Source organism: Theropithecus gelada, chromosome 20 (assembly GCF_003255815.1).
Source record: "Theropithecus gelada isolate Dixy chromosome 20, Tgel_1.0, whole genome shotgun sequence".
Classification (NCBI taxonomy): domain Eukaryota; kingdom Metazoa; phylum Chordata; class Mammalia; order Primates; family Cercopithecidae; genus Theropithecus; species Theropithecus gelada.
This window is the reverse complement of record NC_037688.1, coordinates 46,776,555-46,799,476: the sequence shown is the minus strand read 5'-3', so window position 1 is coordinate 46,799,476 and position 22,922 is coordinate 46,776,555. Positions and strand designations below refer to the sequence as shown.

At 57.6% G+C, this 22,922-nt stretch overlaps 1 protein-coding gene across 1 annotated transcript in view; it reads right to left on the bottom strand.

Moving 5' to 3' along the window:
• Positions 1-2,258: 2,258 nt before the first annotated feature.
• ACSF3 (acyl-CoA synthetase family member 3) overlaps positions 2,259-22,922 on the bottom strand; it is a 63,893-nt gene continuing 43,229 nt past the window's right edge. The window contains exons 8-10 of the mRNA XM_025371055.1: positions 11,183-11,317; positions 10,547-10,658; positions 2,259-2,812 (exon numbers count right to left, since the gene is read on the bottom strand). Coding sequence (XP_025226840.1) covers positions 2,695-2,812; positions 10,547-10,658; positions 11,183-11,317 — 365 coding nt within the window. The 3' untranslated portion in view covers positions 2,259-2,694. The remainder of the gene's footprint in view (positions 2,813-10,546; positions 10,659-11,182; positions 11,318-22,922) is intronic.

Below are 22,922 nucleotides of genomic sequence, written 5' to 3'. Positions count from 1 at the left end.
GAATGGAGGAAGCAGGAGCTGGGCCCATGGTCTCCCTGCCCGGGAAGCCGCAGGTGGAGGGAAGGCAGAGGGTGGCAGGGGTTTCACCCTGGCCCCTGATGAGGGAGGGGCAGGAAGGACAGGGTGGCAGCTACCACAGGCTGCATGTGGGACTTTGCTGGCAGCAGCAGGCACGGTGCCACAGCTTTGGGGACCAGCTGGTCTCCACGAGTCCCGCCATCCCCTGGTGCCTGAGAGAAGCTGGGCCACTCGCCTGGGAGCAGCTCCTGGCAGCACCTCCGTGTCTGGCTGGGGTCAGAGCTGGCTGACTTTTCAGATTCAAGCCAGCCTCCCCAGGAGGTCAAAGGCAGCAGGCACGCAGAGGCGGCTTCGTACCCGGCAGGTGGCAGCCCTGCTCCCAGGGCACCTGCTCCTGGGTCTAACTTGTGTGGCGTGGGCCGCCCAGCAAGGGGCAGGGTGTGCGGGGCAGGTGCTGCCAGCCATGTGGAACTTAGCTATCCTCGTGGGGCTCAGTCACGGTGACTTGGCAAACAGGGCTCCCTGCCTGTGTCTCCAGAGGCCAGGTCAGCACCAGAGACCAAGACGGGGAATAAACTGGGCTTTAATGGGGAGGGAGGAGCGGATGAGTTCCCTCCAGGATGAGCTTGTTCTCGGCTGGTGGAGCGGAGGGGAAACAGCCTGGCTGGGTGCTGGCGGACTGTGTGCACGAAGGCCGACCGACCAGGCACAGGAACCGGCTGGAGAGTCACTCGTGACTTTAGAACACGGCATTCAACCGCATATCCTTGGAGCACCATATTCTGGTCAATAAGCTGGTCAGCGAGCCCCAGGCTTTCCGTAGCTTGTGGTATTGTCAGGAGAAAGTCATCCTCATTATTTTGAAAGCATATGATCTATACTATTGGATAAAGCAAATGATTATGGAATCAAGTTTCAGGATTAAAGGAGAGAGATGCAAATGTAAAATTAGTGGAATTAAGTAAAAATCTTGCTATGTTAAATTTGACCCTTTCCGCAACAGAAGGCATTTCCTTAGCTACTAGCAAGGCCTAGACACAAACGTTTGACCTGTGGTCTCTGAGTGCCGTTCCCTTGAGTCCAGGCCTCCGGCGGGAGGGCAGGGCCCCTTGCTTTGACTGTTCCCAGGGTCAGGCCAAGGGGATGCACAAGGCCACACGGTGAGGCAGGAGTTCGGGTGGGACAGGGCTGTGGACTGGGGTGCCCACCTGTCCTGGAAAACAGGGCTGGGATGCCGCTGTCTGGGATGCCTCAGACAAGCTTGGTGGGCAACATGCTTAAGTGGGCAAGGGCCCCAGGCCACGTCCACCTGTCCCCGAGGCACGTGAGCCCGAGATGGCGCTGGCCTCCTGCCCGGGCACATGAGCCCGAGATGGCGCTGGCCTCTTGCCCCGCACACTCGCTTCTGGCCACCCTTTCAGACATGCATTCCAGGGGCAGAATGTTCTGGGTAAGTTGAGGCCAGACACTGCTGGGCTGACTGTTACTTCCCAGAGGCTGTGGGAAGAGGCAGCCTATTCTTCTGAAAATTGTCCAGAAACTTCTGGATTCTGCACGTGGCCCCCGTGCATCTGAATTGACCCCGCTAAGTAAATGCAACGTGGGTGCACCCAACACTGACAGCACACGTTCCTGAGGTTTCTGCATCGGCCACGCCTGTGGGCTCTGGACCTGGGTCTGGGGAAAAGCTGGCGAGCCACAGACATGAGATGGGGGCCATGGGGCAGGTGGGGGTCTGGGTAGAGACGGTGATGGGAGGGAGGGTTCACTGGCTGAGGGGCGGTGTGGAGATGACCTGGAAGGTCTGTGCGATGGGGGGTGAGGCAGGGTCACAGCAGAGCCGCTCCAGGCCGTCCGTCCACGCACTTTCTGTGACACACGCTGACGGACACACAGTAGTGAGCAGGGTGGCAAGTGTCCCCACAGCAGGAGCTGCCCTCCTCCGAGAGTGGCACCAGGAGACGCCCAGGACCCATGGGACAGGGCTGGTTCTGGGAGGTTTGTGGACCCTCAGCTTCTCCCAGGAGGCCCTCCAGGCGGCTGCCCAGACCTATGTGGACTGAGAGACACTGGCTCACGGGTGAGCCACAGGCACGGGCGGGTGAGTCTGCCGCAGTCACAGGCCTGGGCACAGTGTGGGACGGCCCTCGTTTCCTCTGTGGAGTCTTTATTTCTTTTTTGGGAGACACCTCCGGGACCCGCCCTGGAGAGCCTGGCAACTGCAGGGCACTGTGGGGCGGGAGGTGCCTGAGCACGTGGGGCCGGCCGCGAGGTCGGTGGTGGCCAGCCGCGAGGTCAGTGGTGACCAGGCAGACGTGGGAACGTGGGGCCGGCCGCGAGGTCGGTGGTGACCAGGCAGACGTGGGCACGTGGGGCCGGCCGTGAGGTCGGTGGTGACCAGGCAGATGTGGGCACGTGGGGCGGGCTGCGAGGTCGGCGGTGACCAGGCAGAGGTGACATCAGGGACGGTCTCCTTGAGCTGCAACAACTGGCCCAAGGCTGGGGACCTCACGTGGTGATTTCATCCCAGTTTTTGTTCTACGTGACCTGATTTGGGGCGTTCAGGCTTAAGGGAAGCCAGGTCTCGGACAGGCCCCCGCGGTGCTCGGTGTGAGGGAGACGTCTGCTGCTCCCTGCCAGACCCGCAGTCTGAGTGCCCAGCCCCTGGTGCGCGGGTCATGAGGGGTGGAAGCGTCTGATGAGTGCCTTCTTGTCAATCTTGCCCATCTGGTTCCGCGGGATCTCCTCCACCAGCACGAGCTCCGAGGGCACGGCGTACGGGGCCAGGACACCTCTGCAGAGACAAGCACAGCCTGAGACGCGTTGTCCCAACACTGCCCAGCGGTAGCTCAGGTGCCCAGCAGTGTGGACAGGTGCCCCTTGGATGCTGCAGCCTGGCCAGGCGCCTCGGCCATCCTGAGGCCTGGCATGCGTCCTGGGCAACCGCAGCTGTCTCTGCCCTAGCAGCCCAGGGTGGTGACTGCAGGAGGTGCCCAGCATGCCATTACCACGGGTACCACAGAAGTCATGGTGCATGCAGGCCTTGGGCGAGGGCACCCGAGGACAGGCCTGCACAGAGTGGCCTGTAGGGCAGAGGGACCCCCACACTGGGCCAGGCATTCCAAGACCCCGCACTGGAGCTGGAACGCCCCATGTCATTCTGTGGCCGGTTCCCCTTCCAGAGGAGGCATGTGGAAGGGGCTGGGGAGTGGGTGGGCAGGTGGGGCAGGGGCAGCCTGCCCTGCATGGGGTATTTGAGATGGGAGCAAATGCCCCACAGTCCTGCAGACACAAGCCCACGTGGCAAGAGGCCTCACAGACCCCCACACAGCAGGGACAGCCCCTAAGGCTTGACACCTCCACTCAGGGTCCCCCGTGCCCATGGCCAGAACTCGGTGGGTGGTGCCAGGGCAGTGGGCGGGGCTGATGCGGGTGGGTGGGGCCAGGGCGGTGCCAATGCAGATGAGCGGCCAAGGGCAGTGGGCAGGGACAAGGCGCTGGGATCGGAAGCTGAGACTGCAGTGGTGCTCGGTGCTCCTCCATTCACCATTAAAGAAAGAAGGAAAGGAAGGAATGAGATTAACCCCCAAAAGAGGGGACAGCTGTGTGGCCTCCGCCCACCCAGCAATACCCTGAAGGCAGCGGCCACACTCCAGTTGCAGGAAGGGCTGGTTCAGGGCGTCCAGGCTGACACTGAGACGTGTCAGAAACGAACTTGACGGCGATTGTTCAGGTTACTGTCCAGCGGAAAAGTCCAGAAACCAAGTGTCGTGGTTTCTTGACGCTTGTTGTGGAGAAAGCGTCGCCTGCCATCCAGACGTGGCCAGAGACCCAGCACAGGCCCCTGCCCACCTGCCCCTGCCCGTAGGCCTCTCGGGGCGGAGGTGCGAGTCGGCCCAGCCCAGTCCCTCCCTCCCCAGGGGCAAGTGGTTTGACGTTGGTGTCGCTGTCAACCTCGACCTCCACATTTCCAAATCGCTTTTTTTTTTTCTCTTTTCTCTCTGGGACAGGATCTCACTGTTGCCTGGGCTGGAGTGCAGTGGTGCAGTCACAGCTCACCAAAGCCTGGACTTCCTGGGCTCAGAGGATCCTCCCAAAGTGCTACAGACATGTGTCACCACGCCCGGCTCCAATTTTCCTATCAAATTTATTTTGGCACGTACATATTTTATAGTTATATAAAACTATTATAGGTATTTAAATGGAGGTGTAATTTACACCCAGCTGTCCTATGTACAGTGTGGTGAGGGATGTGTAGAATTTTTTTTGTTTTGAGACAGAGTCTTGCTCCTGTCCCCCAGGCTGGACTGCAGTGGTGCAATCTCGGCTCACTGCACCTCCGCTTCCTGGGTTCAAGTGATTCTCCTGCCTCAGCCTCCTGAGTAGCTGGGATTACAGGCGCCCACCACCACGCCTGGCTAATTTTTGTCTTTTTAATAGAGACAGGGTTTCAACATGTTGGGCAGGATGGTCTCCAACTCCTGACCTCAGGTGATCTGCCCGCCTCGGCATCCCAAAGTGCTGGGATTACAGGTGTGAGCACCGCGCCTGGCCTGTGTAGGAATTTCTAAAGTTTTACTGAAGCAACTGCCCCCATCTAAGTAGCGCCCAGACTGAAAGGGAACATGGCCGGGTTCCCAGAAGCCCCTCTGCCTGTCTGAGCCACTCCCAACCTCCAGGTGTAACCAATGTCTTGACTTCTAAGAGCAGACAAACTCTGTGTTGAATGAGACTGGCTGGCAGTGGTGAGGGCGGACGCCCCTTCCTGGTCACAGGAGGAAAACGCCCAGCAGCTCGCCATTGAGCAGGATGTCACCTGGTGGCTTTTCAGAGGCTCCCTCATCAGGTTCAGGTATTTTCCTTCTTCTCCTAGTTTGTGAAGAGTTTTTGTTATAAAAGGGCTTTGGCATTTGCAAATGCTTTTTCTGTATCTATTGAAATAATATGATTTTTCTTCATTCTGTAAATATGGTGAATTACCAGTGGCTCACGCTTGTAATCCCAGGACTTTGGGAGGCTGAGGCGGGTGAATCACTTGAGGTCAGGAGTTTGAGACCAGCCTGGCCAACATGGCGAAACCCCATCTCTACTAAAAATACAAAAATTGGCTGTGCATGGTGGCACACACCTGTAATCCCAGCTGCTCAGGAGGCTGAGGCGGGAGAATCGCTTGAACCCCGGAGGCAAAGGTTGCAGTGAGTGGAGATCGCGCCACTGCACTCCAGCCTGGGTGACAGAGCGAGAGTCCGTCTAAAAATAAAGGTGAATTACATGGACTGATTTTTGAAAATGAAAGTAACCCTCTATTCCTGGCTTAAATGCTGCTTGATCATGACGTGTTGTCTTTTTGTGCATTAATTGGATTTAACTGGCTAATGGTTTGTTAAGGATTTTGTGTGTCTGCCCATCGGGAACACTGTTCTCTCGTTTTCTTGCACGGTTTGGATTTCAGGGGCAGTGCTGCTCCCATAAAGGGAGTTAGGAAATTGTTCCTCTCTGCTGTTTCGTCAGAGACTTATTTTGTTGCGTCTGGTTTTATTTTTTGCCTTCAACGTTTGAGAGAATTTACCAGTGAAACCTTTTGGGCCTGGTATTTGCTTTGCAGTTTTAAACTGAGAACTCAGAACTGTTCAGTCTGTTTTGGTGTTTGCGTCAGTCTTGGAAATTTGTGTCTTTTAAGGAAGTTATCCGTTTCGTCTGAACTGCTGGCTTCACTGGATTAAGCAGCCTGCAGCCTTCCACGCCGCCACACTGCCCAGCAGAGACCGCAGGCCCGAGGCGAGGTTTCGCTTCCTTCCTGATATTTACAATGCTGTTTTCTCTCTTCTTTCTTGGGGTCTTCTTTCAACCTGAAAACTCATGACCTTTGGTTTGGGGAAATTTGACTGTTAATTTCTTCCCTGGATATCTTCTTTTTGGAACTCCCATTAGACAGTTGGAATGTTTAAATTAATCCTCTAATTTACTTCCTCCTGCCTCCCTTCCTGTTCTTTTTTCTTGCATGGTGAACGGACAAGCACTGCAGTGTCAGCCTAAGCCAGGCACAGCAAGGACGACTCAGGGCTGCAGGGGAGGTAGCTGTGGGCCAAGTACAGCAAGTGGCCTGGAGAGCAAGGGCCTGGCTCCAGGGCTCCCGCAGGACTGACGGAGTCCTGGGCTGTGACTGCACGGCTGGTGGCCTTCCCTGCCCGGTCCTGCCCCTCACAGGCGGCTTCTCACCAGCGGGCCCTCAAGTGCCCTGCACACAGCTTCCTGTCTCAGGGTCTTCTCACAGCCACTGTCATAGCCCAAACGATGCGGGATGAGGAGCCTGACTTCAGAGAGATGCACAGAGCAGGAGCGAGCGGCCTGGTGTCCCTGTGCAGAGGGCAGCCCTGTCTGAGGAAAGCCAAGGGCTGAGGAGCATCGGGACTTCAGTTCCTGCAAACTCGGACCCTGAAACTCTCTAGCACTCTCTCAGCACCCGACACCTATCTTTTCTTCTCAAGGTAACTGTTTAATGAAAGCAGCAGCCGCTGCTGAGCGGCAGTGCTCCAGCTGTGTTGTGCAAACCCAGGCATGTGTGGTGCCCTGATGCTGCCCTGATGAAGCAAGGGTTCCTGTTGTCTGTGGAATCACAACGGACGAGCCAAAAATACGTTCAGTGCTCAGGAGAAGGCAAGTCAGGGTGGAGGCAGGGAGGGTGCGTCCAGAGAAGGAACAGAACAGAGACAAATGCTTGGTCTTAAATAATTTGCTGTAGGTGAGCTCTTCCTCCTCCTCCACCACGTGGGTTGTGCTGCCTCCCCTTCTCCTTTTGCCATGACTGTAAGTTTCCTGAGGCCTCCCCAGCCATGCTTCCTTATAGCCTGTGGAACTGCGAGCCAATTAAACCTCTTTTCCTTATAAATTACCTTCTCAGGTAGTTCCTTATGATAGCAACAGGAAGCAGTCAAATGCCCAGATGGACAGGGGTGGGTCCCCGGTGAAACCCCACCTTCAAGCCAAACATAGCCTGAAACCGGCAGCCCGGAGTGAGAACTTCTATTCCTGTTTGCCCACTCTTTCTGACTGGTTCTTTCTGAATAATGCTTTTTAACCAACCAAAGGTTACCTTTTCCAGCGCTACCTACAGCTTGCCCCTCCCCATTCTGTGCCCAAAAAAGCCCTGGACCCAGCCACACCCAACTCTAGGTGGTTGAGCACCCTTGCATCCCCTCTCCACTGAGAGCTATTTCATTGCTCAATAAAATTCTTCTCCACTCTCCTCACCCTTTGAATTGTCAGTGTAACCTCATTCTTCTTGGACATGGGACACGGACTTGGGAACCAATGAATGCAGGTATAAGCTATAACACAGGTGGGCTGAGCCAGTGCATAAGCCAAGCATCGCCCAGTTGGTTGAGTGGGTGGGTGCCTCTGTGGCAGGCCCGGGTTGGGGGCATTACCGGCCATGGAGGTCCCCTGCTGGCAAAGTGGCTGAGAAATATCCAGCATCATTTATAGCAATGTGAGACTGGACTAATACAGAAAATTGGTACTGGGAAGTGAGGAATTGCTGTTAAGAGAGCTGAAAATGTGGAAGCAGCTTTGGAACTGGGTAACAGGCAGAGGTTGGAATGATTTGGAGAGCTCAGAAGAAGACAGGAAGATGAGGGAAAGTTTGGAACTTCCTAGAAACTTGTTAAATTGTTGTGACCAAAATGCTAATAGTGATACGGACAATGAAGTCCAGGCTGAGGTAGACTCAGATGGAGATGAGGAACTTATTGGGAACTGGAGCAAAGATCGCTTTTGTTAAGCATGAGCAAAGAGATGACCTAAAACTGGAACTTAGATTTAAAAGGGAAGCAGAGCATAAAAGTTCGGAAAATTTGCAGCCTGACCATGTGGTAGAAAAAAAACCCCCCAATTTTCTGGGGAGGAATTCAAGGCGGCTGCAGAAATGTGAGTACGTAAAGAGGAGCCGAATGTTAACTGCCAAGACAATGAAGAAAATATCTCCAGGCATGTCAGAGACCTTCATGGAAGCCCCTCCCATCACAGGCCTAGAGGCCTTGGAGGGAAGAATGGTTCTGTGGGCCACTGCTCTGAGGGACACTGGCCCCTGCATCCCTGTTGCTCTGGGGCTAAAAGGGCTCCAGATACAGCTCAGGCCACTGCTCCAGGGCAGTGAAGAAGAGAAAGATGGGGCTGGAGCCCCCACACAGAGTCCCCACCGGGGCCCTGGCTACTGCAGCTGTGAGAAGAGGGCCACTGTCCTCCAGACCCCAGAATGACCCACCGACAGCTTGCACCATGTGGGGCACCTAGAAAAGTTGCAGGCACACAACAGCAGCCCATGAAAGCAGCATGATGGCTGTACCCTGCAGAGGCACAGGGGTGGATACCCATGGCCTTGGGAGCCACCTCCTTGCATCGGTATAGCCTGGATGTGAGACATGGGTCTAAGGAGATTTTGGGGCTTTAAGATTTATTGGGCCGGATGGGGTTGCTCACGCCTGTAATTCCAGCATTTTGGGAATCTGAGGCAGGTGGATCACTTAAGGTCAGGAGTTCGAAAGCACCCTTGACAACATGGCAAAATCCTCTCTCTACTAAAAAATACAAAAATTATCTGGGTGTGGTGGTGCATGCCTATAGTTCCAGCTACTTGGGGAGGCTGAGGTAGGAGAACAGCTTGCAGGCAGAGGCTATAGTAAGCTGATATCACGCCACTGGACTCCAGCCTGGGCATCAGAGCAAGACCCCATCTCAAAAAAAAAAAAAAAAAAAAAAAAAAAAAAAACCAAAAAAGAAAAAAACAAAAAACGATTTGGTGACTGCCTTGCTAGGTTTTGGACCTGCCTGGGGCTCACAGCCCCTTTGTTTTGGCTGACGTCTCTCTTTTGGCACTGGTGTATTTACCCAATGCCTGCACTCCCACTGTATCTGGGAAGCAAGTTGTCTTTGGTTTTACAGGCTCATAGGTGAAAAGAACTTGCCTTGTCTCAGACGAGACTTTGGACTGTGGACTTCTAAATTAATGCTGAAATGAGTTAAGACTTGGGGGACTGTTGAGAAGGTAGGATTGTATTTTGCAATGTAAAAAGGACATAAGATTTGGGAGGGGCCAGGGAGGATTTGGATTTGCGTCCCCACCCAAATCTCCTGTTGAATTGTGATCCCCACTGTTGGAAGAGGGACCTGGTGGGAGGTGACTGGATCACAGGGGTGGATTTTCCCCTTGCTGTTCTCGTGATAGTGAGTGAGTTCTCACAAGAACTGGGTATTTGAGAGTGCGTGGCCCCTCCCCTCTCCCTCACTCTGTGACCCCTCCCTCTCCCCTCGCTCTGTGACCCCTACCTCCCCACCCTGCTCTGTGGCCCCTCCCTCCCCCCCTCGCTCTGTGGCCCCTCCTTCCCCCCTCGTTCTGTGGCTCCTCACTCCCCACTCGCTTGCCCTGTGGCCCCACCCTCCTCCTTTGCTCACTCTGTGGCCCCTCCCTCCTCCCTCGCTTGTTCTCTCCTGCTCCAGCCATGTAGGATGTGCCTGCTTCCCTTTTGCCTTCTGCCATGACTGTAAGTTTCCTGAGGCCTCCCCAGCCATGCTTCCTGTACAGCCTGTGGAACCATGAGCCAATTATACCCCCTTTCTTTATAAATTAAAAAAAAAAAAAAAGAATTTGCTGTAGGTGAAACTAAAAGCTTCCTTTCTGAGCTCAGCCTGGTTCTGTCCTGACGGCCTTTGACGAGGCCACAGCTTAGGTTCAGCCCTGGGTCTGACCACCAGCACTGCTGGCAAAGGGGAAGGGTCTGTGGATCCCATGCATCAGAAACCACCAGGTGTGAGACAGGTGAGAGAAAGCCCTTGGGGAAAGGTTCTGGGTAAGGTAAAGGCAAAACAAAAAACGCAGGTGAGTTTACAGACTGGGTGGTGGCCGCTGTTGAGGAACGGGCCCTGCCCTGGGTGTGAGGGGAAAGTGAAATGAGTGAGGGGAAGGTGCTGGGGTCTCCATGGAACTGACTGGAGGTGTGTGAGGCACCTTGAAGACCAACCCCCAGGGCAGGAGAGGGAGAGGCCGTGCAGGTGCCAGCGGAGAATGGGTGGGCCTTGTGGTTCTGCTGGGGCCCAGCACTGGCTTTGGGGCAGCGAGTGGACAGGCTGCCTGTGGCCTGGTGGGGAAGGGCCCAGTGTGTGCGGTCAGGTGGTGTCAACCCTGGATCTCAGCTCCATGCACCTCCTGCATGGGCCTGGCCTGGCTCATTCGGGATCTCTCCTGGGACTAGGACGGAACCCACCACAGGCCTCACAGGGCCCTGTCCCAGGAATGTGAGTTTCTGCCCCCTCGGAATGTTGCCACCAAGTCGAATCTGAGCACGGCTCCTGCCCCCTGCCCTCATCTCTGCCCCCTGTGTGTGGCCTTCAGGTCTCTAAGGACCCTCACTGCTCGTCTTTCTTGATCCCTCACCTCCACCTCTACGACGGACGATGCCAAGACCTAGGGTGGCCCTCACCCCCGGGCCCCAAGACCCCATGAGTGCCCCCTGCCCACCCCGCCCAGCCCTACCTGGCCCACTCTTTGAGCTCCCTGTGGGACAGTGAGTGTCCTTCTCGGAGGGTCACCACAGCAGTGACCCGCTGGCCCCATGTCATATCCGGAACTCCAATCACCGCCACATCTGCGGACAGAAGAACAGTTTGAGGACATGGGAATGCCTCAGTGACTCTCACAGGCCGGAGAGTGCCTGGACGCACAGGAAGCACGCAGTCTGGCCGCAGCCCTGGAGCCTGTCCTTGGGGAGGCCCCACTCCGATCACCCATCCTGGTGCTGGCTGGTCCTGTGGGGAGGGAATAAGGATGGGCTCCCCACGGTGGATCTGCTGGCTGGGCACTCACAGGGGCTCTGCCTTCCCACCCCTTGGCTCTCTGCACTCTCCCTGCACAGGCATCATGCAGATGGGAGCTGCGCCCAGTCAGGCCTGGGAGCTCCAGTGGGCATGGGGTCAGTGGCTCCAACACTGAGCAGGCTGCACCCCCACTAGCCCCATGTGCCCTGGCCAGGGCAGGGAGCAGAGGTGAGTGTCACAGGGACTCCTGCAGGCAGCTGGGACAGCGTCGCCTCATCCGTGATCATCTAAAACTCAAACATGGAAGGCAGCACCCGTCTCGCCTGGCTTCCCTGGCGCAAGTCCAGCCACACACCTGTGATGCTGGGGTGGGCCAGCAGGTGCCACTCCACCTCCAGGGCGCTGACCTTGTAGCCTCCGGTCTTGATGATGTCCACTGAGGTCCGGCCTCGTATCCAGTACTGGCCGTCCTTAAACACCACGGTGTCCCCTGAGGAAAGGGGGCTCTGGTTAACTGGACATCCTTAAACACCACGGTGTCCCCTTAGGAAAGGGGGCTCTGGTTAACTGGACGTCCTTAAACACCACGGTGTCCCCTGAGGAAAGGGGGCTCTGGTTAACTGGACGTCCTTAAACACCACGGTGTCTTCTGAGGAAAGGGGGCTCTGGTTACTACCCTGTGGCAACTCCAATGCGGAAGCAGCTATGCCAGGTAAGCCCACATTCCTGGTGGTCGTGACGCGCATCCCAAGGTGGGACTGTGCCCATGAGGTGGGGTCCCATCGCCACGCTCAGCTGTATGCAGTTCCTCCAGGTCAGGTCAGCAGTGGGCCCAGAGCCTGCAAGGACCCGGAGGTGCCAGGAGCCCTGCTGGGCCCATGGTCTGCAGACACCCTGCATTAGTAAGCCGGCTCAGGACCTGTTTCTGTCACAGTGATTGATAACCACTGGTCATGGTGGGACACATGGCCTTTTCTAAGCAACAAGCACAGGGTCTGATGCTTTGACCCTCCCTCAGGATGGATGCCAGGGTGTGCTGGGCCTCCTGGCTGTGCTGCTGCCGCTGCAAAGGCCCCCAGACGGCACCCCTGGGACTGCAGCGCCCCTCACGCAGGTAGGCTCTCGGGGAGGCGCCAAGACCCACCAGGCCCTGTCCTGCCATCTCTCAGGCCCACAAGAGAATCCAGACCAAATATTCATAAAACAAGTGAACCAGACACCTTACAACATCCACCACGGTGGGGTCCAGCAGTGACTGTCTAGCCCCTCTGGATGGGAGAGGCGCCACTGGTGGCTGAGGACAGGGCCTTTCCTGGGTGCCTGGAGCCTCCTGCTGGTGCCCGTCTTTTGCCCTCCGCACCTGACCATGCTGGTCCTAGAACAATGGCCGGGGCTGCCCCACACTTTCCTTCCTGGAGCCCTCCTGTGGGCACTGAGCTTCCCCCATTTCTTTCTTTCTCCAGTAGCTCAACACAGACACCACCAGCCACTGAGAGTGAGAAGTCCAGGAGAGCAGGCTGCAGCCTCAGAACCTGCAGTCCCAGCCCGAAGATGTCTCATGACGAATGGGCCCACGGTGCGCGTGCCCGCGGGTGTGTGTGCAGGTGTGGGTGTGTGTGCAGGCATGGGTGTGTGCGCAGGCGTGGGTGTCTCTGCAGGCGTGGGTGTGTGTGCAGGCGTGGGCGTGTCTGCAGGCGTGGGCGTGTCTGCAGGCGTGGGCGTGTCTGCAGGTGTGGGCGTGTCTGCAGGCGTGGGCGTGTCTGCAGGCGTGGGTGAGTGTGCAGGCGTGGGTGTGTCTGCAGGTGTGGGTGTGTCTGCAGGCGTGGGTGTGTCTGCAGGCGTGGGTGTGTATCCCCAGGGGTCGAAGCCCTGGTGCTGAGATATCCCAGGAGTGGTGGCAGTCAGCATCTGCCCATCCTTTCTGGCTCGGGGCTGTTTCTGGCACAGTCAGGCCCCGAGACCCTGCTGCAGGCCTTGTTCAGGGGTCACTCCCTGCCTGGGCCTGGCTGCCTCTGCCCTGAGATGCTTCTCCTGAAGCCAGTGCTCAGGAAGGACTGCTGGGGGCAGCTTGCAGAGTCGTCCATTCCCTGGGCGCCAGGCCCCAGATCCCCGCTTCTCAGTGAAGCCCTGCCTGGCCTCCAACCCCAGGGTCGTCACAGGCCCCAGCCTGCCCGCTGTGCTGCATGCAGGGTTTCCACTGAGCCATGCAGAGGGAAGAACCCCGAGGGTCCGCGTGCAGCATGGTGCCATTCTCAGGGCCCCAGGCTTCTGTGCTGGAGAAAGTGGCAGCTACACCTGTTGGAAAAAGGCTGTGTCTGAGACTCCCCAGCAGCACTGGGCAGAGCCAATCAGTGCAGGACTGAGACCTGTCTCTCTGTGACGGTTCTGAAAGGTGCTTCTGTGCTCAGAACGCATGTGTGGCATGTGGGGACCCTCAGTGGATGGTGGCAGTCGTGTGTCCGTCCCACCCCGGGCATCAGAGGGTGGTGCTGCTGTCAGCCCAGCCAGCACCCCAGGGCCGGCTCCACCCTCCAGCTCGGCATCCCCATCCTCACTGCTGCCAGCTCCACCCTCCAGCTCGGCATCCCCATCCTCACTGCTGCCGGCTCCACCCTCCAGCTCGGCATCCCCATCCTCACTGCTGCCGGCTCCACCCTCCAGCTCAGAATCCCCATCCTCACTGCTGCCTGGAGCCCCTTCTGGGTGTAGGGAGAGACTTCCCACTGCCCACAGAAGAAAGCCCAAGTCACACGTGCGTCTCCTGGGCCCGGACGCCTTTGCCCGGATGCCTTTGCCTGGCTGCCTTGGCCTGGACGTTCCTGGCAATCCTCCTTGCAAAGGCCCCCTCTAGGCCGGGGCCCTTCAGGGTCCCTCCTGCTGCACACACAGGGCCCCTCTGCCCTGGTGCCCCTCGTCCACCTCCCCTGGCCAGTGTCTTGTCTGCAAGGCCTGAGCACCGCCACCCAAAGGGGCTGCCCCGCTGCTTCCCTCCCAGCCCTGAGCTTGCCCTTTGGAACATGTCAGGCTTTGTTCGAGTTTCTCAGTGCGGAGCAACCTCAGCTCCGAGGGTCACACCTCCCTGCCTATTCCCAGACTGTCCAGCGCCCGCCTCACCCGCCTTGCTGTGCCTTTGCCAAGGGGAAGAGTGGCTGGTTTTGTTCTTCCAGGCTGGGACACTGCTATCAAGGGCTCAGGGGCATCGGAGCCAGGGTTTAAACAAAGTCTCAGCCAAGCAAGAGTGGGTCGGACACCGCGGGAGGAGGTCTGTCCTACGGCAGCGAGGGCGACTCAGAAGGTTCAGAGGGCTCCAGGGCAACTCGCAATCATTGTGAAATGCACGTCAAACAAGTTAAATAACCTTTACGTTTTATAACAACCTATTTATCAAAATGCATTGATTCTGGAATTGGAGTTGGCTGTCAATGGGCTGTGTATCTCCTCGGCCTGATGTGTGCATTAAAGGAGTTTTGTTCTGACAGATACAATGTAGCAATCAATAAACTCCTATTACCTGGATTTATGACCTGCTTTTGAATTCGGTGCTATTTCATGTCTCTGCCTTCCACTGTAATTGAAAATAAATCTCCCAATACTCAGATTTGAATTCTCTGGAAGTGTGGGTGGAGAGAGGTGCTGCAGTCCCCAGTCCCCCAGCGAGACCTTGTCTGTGGGCCTTGGAGGAAGCACTCCCAGCCGGGGGGGTGTCCTGACCGGCACGCAAGACAAGAACAACGCCTGTTCTGCTGTGCAGATCCGGTTCCTGAGCCTGGATCTGGAGTGACACCAGCCCCCAAAGCCCGATCCCAGGAAACAGGGTGAAGAGAGGCCCAGAACTAGTCTGTCGGACTTTTGCTCCCAAATGGCACTGATGCCAGCAACAGAATGTGAAGCTTGGCCCCTGGTCCTTGAGGATAGCGCCGAGGGAAGCCCAAGCCCCTGCCCTGAGACCTCTGCCCCTGAGTCCCCAGCCTCCAAGCCTGGAACAGGTGCCCCGTGTGTGTGTGCAGAGAGAGGCAGCTGGAACAGGTGCCCCCCGTGTGTGTACAGAGAGAGGCAGCTGGAACAGGTGCTCCATGTGTGTGTAGAGAGAGGCAGCTGGAACAGGTGCCCCGTGTGTGTAGAGAGAGGCAGCTGGAACAGGTGCTCCATGTGTGTGTAGAGAGAGGCAGCTGGAACAGGTGCTCGTGTGTGCAGAGAGAGGCAGCTGGAACAGGTGCCCCCGTGTGTGTGCAGAGAGAGGCAGCTGGAACAGGTGCCCCCGTGCGTGTACAGAGAGAGGCAGCTGGAACAGGTGTTCCATGTGTGTGTAGAGAGAGGCAGCTGGAACAGGTGCTCGTGTGTGCAGAGAGAGGCAGCTGGAACAGGCACCCCCGTGTGTGTGTGTAGAGAGAGGCAGCTGGAACAGGTGCCCCGTGTGTGTGTGCAGAGAGAGGCAGCTGGAACAGGTGCCCCGTGTGTGTGTGCAGAGAGAGGCAGCTGGAACAGGTGCTCGTGTGTGCAGAGAGAGGCAGCTGGAACAGGTGCCCCGTGTGTGTGTGCAGACAGGCAGCTGGAACAGGTGCTCCATGTGTGTGTAGAGAGAGGCAGCTGGAACAGGTGCTCGTGTGTGCAGAGAGAGGCAGCTGGAACAGGTGTTCCATGTGTGTGTAGAGAGAGGCAGCTGGAACAGGTGCCCCGTGTGTGTGTGCAGACAGGCAGCTGAACAGGTGCCCCCATGTGTGTGCAGAGAGGCAGCTGGAACAGGTGTTCCATGTGTGTGCAGAGAGAGGCAGCTGAACAGGTGCCCCGTGTGTGTGTGCAGAGAGAGGCAGCTGGAACAGGTGCTCGTGTGTGCAGAGAGAGGCAGCTGGAACAGGCGCCCCCGTGTGTGTACAGAGAGAGGCAGCTGGAACAGGTGCTCCATGTGTGTGCAGAGGCAGCTGGAACAGGTGCTCCATGTGTGTGTAGAGAGAGGCAGCTGGAACAGGTGCCCCGTGTGTGTGTGCAGACAGGCAGCTGAACAGGTGTTCCATGTGTGTGCAGAGAGAGGCAGCTGGAACAGGTGCTCCATGTGTGTGTAGAGAGAGGCAGCTGGAACAGGTGCCCCGTGTGTGTGTGCAGACAGGCAGCTGAACAGGTGCTCCATGTGTGTGCAGAGAGAGGCAGCTGGAACAGGTGTTCCATGTGTGTGTAGAGAGAGGCAGCTGGAACAGGTGCTCGTGTGTGCAGAGAGAGGCAGCTGGAACAGGTGCTCGTGTGTGTAGAGAGAGGCAGCTGGAACAGGTGTTCCATGTGTGTGCAGAGAGAGGCAGCTGGAACAGGTGCTCGTGTGTGCAGAGAGAGGCAGCTGGAACAGGTGCCCCCGTGTGTGTGCAGAGAGAGGCAGCTGGAACAGGTGCTCGTGTGTGCAGAGAGAGGCAGCTGGAACAGGCGCCCCCGTGTGTGTGCAGAGAGAGGCAGCTGGAACAGGTGTTCCATGTGTGTGCAGAGAGAGGCAGCTGGAACAGGTGCTCGTGTGTGCAGAGAGAGGCAGCTGGAACAGGTGCCCCCGTGTGTGTGCAGAGAGAGGCAGCTGGAACAGGTGCTCGTGTGTGCAGAGAGAGGCAGCTGGAAACCAAGTTACATGAAAGGCACCACCAGTTGGTTGCCCCTGGGCACCTGGCTAGGGGAGGTGGCTGCAGGGAGGACAGACTGAGGCTCAGAGGGGCAGCAGGGCAGGCGGCCTCCATCGCGGCCAGGCAGAGGCCACCGCCCAGCAGGAGGGAAGGTGGTGGAAGCTCAGGTGGCTGTGGACACTGGAGGCTTCTGCACCTGGACCCCAGTGCCAGCCAGGTCTCCTCTGTGGGCCAAGCGTGGGAGAGGCTTTTTGAAGGCAGAGGGAGTCCCAGAGATGGCCTGAGACCCAGCTCCCTGACCTGGGCTCAGCGCTCACCCGGCGGCTCCCTGACCTTGGTCAGTCCTCACCTGGTGACTCCTCGACCTGGGCTCAGAGGTCTGGGGACAGAGGAGACCCTGTACATTAAAAAGAGGTGGTCATGGCTGGGCGCAGTGGCTCATGCCTGTAATTCCGGCACTTTGGCAGGCCGAGGTGGGGAGATCACGAGATCAGGAGATTGAGACCATCTGGCCAACATGGTGAAACCCCGTCTTTACTAAAAATACAAAAATTAGCCAGGCATGATGGCGGGTGCCTGTAATCCAAACTACTCTTGGGAGGCTGAAGCAGGAGAATTGCTTGAACCTGGGAGGGAGAGGTTGCAGTGAGCCGAGATGGCGCCACCGCACTCCAGCCTGGCAACAGAGCGAGACTCTGTCTCAAAAAAAAGAAAAGAGGGAGTCACCAAGTGCCAGGATTCAGCACGGCTGGGGCACCAGCAAATCTGAAGGCCAGAAAATGACACAGAACCGACTTCTAACCCAGAACCTATACCCAGCCAAACCAGCAAGCACGGCTGAGGGCAGAACGAAGACACAGAGAGACACGCGAGTCTCCAAGTACTGACCCTACACACCCTGCCTCACGAAGCCCCGGGGAAAGCAGTCCCCAAAGCTGGGGGCGGAAGTGAGAAGAGGAGGATGCTGTGGGCTGGGAGCAGAAGTCCTCACTCGCCAGGAGGGAAGGGGTGGTGATGGGAAAGGAGGCGCCGTGGGGAGACCAGCCCAGCCCACGAAGAATTGGCACCAGAAGACCAAGAAAACCAAGACTTTCCTGACTCTGGAAAACAAACAAAGAGGAAAAATCTCAGTGTCTCCTGAGCTCAGTTCTCATCGGCGACTCCATGGTCTCAACAGTGCAGATGCTGTAGGGCCTGAGCCGGGCCACGCCCGAGGAGGGGCCTCCTCTGCGGGAGTCAAGTCACGGCAGTAAAAAGGAGTCCAGAGGTGGCGGCGCTGGCAGCCCTCAGGATGCAGAGACTGCACAGAAGCAGCAGCTGGTGAGTCTGGGGAAGGGGCACGGCTGTGGTTCTTCTCAAACTGCTAAAACCATTTGGGTCTTTAAGCCACGGGTGTGTAACTTTGGCTTTTAAAAAAAACGTCAAAACACTCACCCTCTGCCCAGAGTCCGCGTGTGTTTCTAGGGAACCCAGGCTAAGATACATCTGAAGGCCATGCCCGTCTCGTGGGCCTGGTGGCCCCGCAGGCTGCACAGAAGGGCATCTTGCAGGAGGGCTGCGGCCACCCTCCTCAGCATGGCCCGTCAGTCAGCTTGGCACCTGCAGGCAGCAAAACAGGGTCCCTCTCAGGAGCTGTCGCGTGGACGGATGGCTCTGAGAAGGGAAGAGTGGGCTTCACAGCACAGCCGGCCGAGTGCGGGAGGCCCAGCGAGGTCCCTCTGCTGGATGGAAGGGGCTGGGGCGGGCATGGCCATTTCGGCACCTGTCATCCCCACAATCGGCTCTGACCTTGGTCGGCACCCTTGGCGCAGGGGCTGGCACCAGCCAGACGAGCCTTGGTTGGGTCTTGGGGCCCCACCAGGATGCCTGTGTTCCTTCCCTTGCCCCACAGAGGTGCCCAGTGTCCTGTGAAGGCAGGATGGCCAGGAGAGAGTTTTAGTCCATGAGACAAAGGCCCTAGGGCTTCTGAGAAGGTCCCTCCTCTGGACGAGGGCACAGCTGCAGGAACAGCCCAGGTGTCCCCATCTGACCTCAAATGTGCCATCAGGCCTGGGGCTCAGCTTCCACCTCGTTCCCACAGTGGGAGGCTGTGGGAGGCTGCGAGGCCGTGGGCCAGGACCATGGCACTGCCAGTCCCCACGTGGCCTCCACAGTGCCTGCCGGGGAGCTCTGGCTCCACAGGGGAAACCGTGGTGGCTGGGGCTGCTGTCCCTCTGATTTTCTGCTTCTTGAGGCCAATGAGTCCCAACTAAATCACAAGGTCTCTTTAACCCTTTGCCACTGGCCCAGATGTAAGCACCGAACGGCTGAGACACAGAAGGTTCTGGGGATGCCCAGGGACGCATGGAGCCCCAGCCGGGCCCTGGAAGCAGTGGGCCCTTGCTGCTGCCCCTAACATGCCTCAGACAGGGTGACAACTAGGCTAGTGCCCAGCGGTGGTGCCTGTGACCACGTGGAGGGCCCGGGTGACTGGGCTGATGCTCAACCTTGGGGGATGGGGCCACTTGGGCCCAGCTCTCTTCTCCCTCCCTAAGCAGGACTTCTCAGTCTGGGGGTTCTCCAGCCACTCGCCTCTCCCCATCCTTCCCTGTGAGCTCCTGGTGGTCCTCCCGGGACCTGGGGCTCTTCCCCTCAATCCTTCCCCGCAAGCTCCTGGTGGTCCTCCCCGGGATCCCTGGCTCTTCTCTGAGGAGCTCCTTCAACAGGTTTCCTCTCCCGGCTGGAGCCTAAGACCCCATTCACCCCTGCAGGGACTCCGGCCTGCCCCACCGCCCCTCTCCTGATCCCTGGATGCCCCCAGGAGGGGCTGCTGCTGCTCCCGCACCTGCCCGGCAGAGCTGCCCACCTCCGTGTCACCTTCTACTCGCCCCAGGCGGCAAATGTGCCTACGTGTCTTTGAGTGAGGGTACGTGGAGTCAGAGCATCTGGAGGGATCATTTTGGTGGTCAGAGCAGTTACTTGAGACAGACCTTTGACATCTCCTTGAGCAGCGGCAGAGACCCCTGGCCTCGCAAACCCCGTGTGATCTTGAGGCACAAGCCGGCTGTAGGCACGGAGGCAGGTCAGGGGGCAGGAGCGGCCGGCATCAAAGCTGGCAACCTCTCCTCTCATCCTGACCTGGAGGAGACTGCTGAGCAGCTGTAGGCCGGCCTCGGCCATCCTGGCCATCCTCGGCTGTGTCCAGCCATCCCCGGCCATCCCCTGTGCCCGCCAGCTTATGCCAGAATCTGTGTGGCAGGAGGGGCTGGCCAGGGAAAGGGTTAAGTTTAATTTCTCCTGATTTCTATTTAATATCATGCTCTCCCGGCAGGGGCGGCAGCTGTGAGCTGATTGCAGGCTCTCATTATGCAGGCGGCATCGCTAATAGCCTGTGACAAAGGCATGCGGCTTCCAGGCCTTACCCCCGAGAGCCAATTAAACACACATACTCCCTTCCTGTTTGCAGCACGTTACAATGAAATTAAACTGAATTTCAAAATCATTTTCTCCTAAAGACATCTCTTTACAATAATTAATGCATGCGATTCCGCCCCGGCTGAAATACGCATCGGCACGGGTGACTACGAGTGTTTCCGCACTCACAGCCCCACATCTCACACGGCTGCCCTCCCCACGGCTCAGGGAGCCCCGCGACTCGCAAAATCCACAGGGCTGTGGTTCCTGTGCTTTCAAAGAAAAAAACACCTTCAGCTTTTTATCTGAATTTAAAAATAAAAGAACTGACCAGGAGCGGTAGCTCACACCTATAATCCCAGCACTTTGGGAGGCTGAGGCGGGTGGATCACCTGAGGTCAGGAGTTTGAGACCAGCCTGGCCAACAGGGCAAAACCCCTCTCTACTGAAAATACAAAAATTAGCCAGATGTGGTGGTGTGTGCCTGTAGTCCCAGCTACTTGGGAGGCTGAGGCAGGAGAATCACTTAAACCCGGGAGGTGGAGGCTGCAGTGAGCCGAGATCGCGCCACTGCGCTCCAGCCTGGGCAACAGAGCAAGACTCCATCTCAAAAACAAATAAATAAATAAATACACAAATAAGTAAATAAAAAGAACCGCAGCATGAATCAGGTTGGGGTCGGGGCATTCAGAGGGCGCTGGAGGGAGGCTCCGAGCACGACCTGCTCTAGTCGGGTTTCCGTAACTCTGCACTTGAAGGGAAGTCATGGACAGGCTTGTTCCCCCAGCTCAGTGTGCACTAATGGGGATGTATAAAAAAGATAAACTGGGACTGTTTGATGTGCTGACCATGTCCTGTCACAGAGAGGCTTCTAGGGCCCCAGCCCTGGGTCCTCTGCTGATGTCCGGCCCACGAAGGTGCCTCCCAGGATGCCTTGGGAAGCCTGTGAGATGCTGCGTGGGGCACTGGCCTCTGCTCTAGGAGCTCATGGAACCTTTGCTTTGCAAACGTGCGGAACGACCACACACCTAGCACACCCGCCTCACAGCAGCACATGCTCCAGGGCCTCTGGGACCCACAGGATCAGGCCATGAGGCGGCGAGGCTGCGGGCCAACATGGCCCCTTCCAGCACCCCTCAAGGAGCCCGTCCCGCCTGCACGCTGCATTCCCCAGCTCTGCTCCCTGTGGAAAGGCACGGGGCAGATGTGTTTCTGATTTCGGGTCAACAGATTCTGATGTGTGATAATGGGCCTCTCTTTTTGGAAAATATTACTTAAAGGTTATCATAAAATAATGATGTTCAGCATAAAATATAGACAGGCCAAAAAAAAAAAGAAAAATCACCACAATCTCACCACCCAGGGGTCAGGAGCAGTGCGCACATCTTCAGGATAAATACACCACAGTGAGTACTTGCAGCCACACGCCCACCGGGGTCCCGCTCTCCCAACGCCCACCCACGCGGTCCGCCCTCCAAAGGCCCACGCACGGGGTCCGCTCTCCAAATGCCCACCCACGCGGTCCGCCCTCCGAAGGCCCAGGCAGGGTCCGCTCTCAGAACGCCCACCCACGCGGTCCGCCCTCCGAAGGCCCACCCATGCGGTCGGCCCTCCCAACGTCCACCCACGCGCGTCCACTATCCAAATGTCCATCCACATACGTCCACTATCCAAATATCCATCCACATACGTCCACTATCCAAATGTCCATCTGAGAGACAGGACTAGCTGTATTTCCTGGGCCAACTAAGAATGCCTAAGCCTAGCTGGGAAGGTGACCGCATCCGCCTTTAAGCATGGAGCTTGCTCACACCCACCAGTCAGGTAGTAAAGAGAGCTCACTAAAATGCTAATTAGGCTAAAACAGGAGGTAAAGAAATAGCCAATCATCTATCGCCTGAGAGCGCAGTGGGAGGGACAATGGTCGGGATATAAACCCAGGCATTGGAGCCCGGAACGGCTACCCTCTTTGGGTCCCTTCCTTGGTATGGGAGCTCTGTTTTCACTCTATTAAATCTTGCAACTGCGCTCTCTTCTGGTCCGTGTTTGTTATGGCTCGAGCTGAGCTTTCGCTCGCAGTCCACCACTGTTGTGGGCCGCCGTCACAGACCCGCTGCTGACTTCTATCCCTCCGGATCCGGCAGGGTGTCCGCTGTGCTCCTGATCCAGTGAGGCACCCACTGCCGCTCCCGATCGGGCTAAAGGCTCACCACTGTTCCTGCATGGCTAAGTGCCCAGGTTCGTCCTAATCAAGCTGAACACTAGTCACTGGGTTCCACGGTTCTCTTCCATGACCCACAGCTTCTAATAGAGCTATAACACTCACCGCATGGCCCAAGATTCCATTCCTTGGACTCCATGAGGCCAAGAACCCCAGGTCAGAGAACACGAGGCTTGCCACCATCTTGGGAGCTCTGGGAGCAAGGACCCCCTAGTAACACATCCACATACGTCCACTATCCAGATGTCCATCAACATACGCCCACTATCCAAATGTCCAAATATCCACTGTCCAAATATGCCCCATGGGGCGGGACGCGGGATCCTGGGACCAAGCTGGCTTCTCACAAAGGAGGGGCCAGGCGGCAGCGGCTCAGGGCAGGCTCAGGGAGAGCAGGAGGGTGGCAGTGGCGGCTGCCAGCAGGCTCCAGGGGTGCTGCCGTCTTTCCTGACCGCCACAGGCTTCCTGGGCCACCTCAGTCAGGCAAGCAGGTTCCTGCTCACCCACAGGCCTGTTCTGGCAGGCAGAGAGAATGTGCTGATTTGAGGAACAGTAAATGAACAGCCACACTGCAAACCAGCCGCACTGTGGCCGCTGACTTTTGACCCCAGTGGGGAGAAGGATGTGGAGGGCACAAGTGTGGCTGAGCATGGGCGTGGTGAGGTCTGGGTGCAGGGTGCAGGGGTGCACCTCGGAGGTGGGGGGTGCCCCAGCCCACGAGGGGCAGCAGGGTCACCAGGACGGGCTGCGTGGGGCCCAGCGTCTGTGGTCAGGGTACGTGCGTGCCAGAGCGGCTGTCGTGCTGAGGACAACGTGGAAGCCTTGTCACGAGGCACCGGGGCCCCTGGCACTGAGGGACCGGTGGGGAGGCTGGGTGCTCAGGAGGC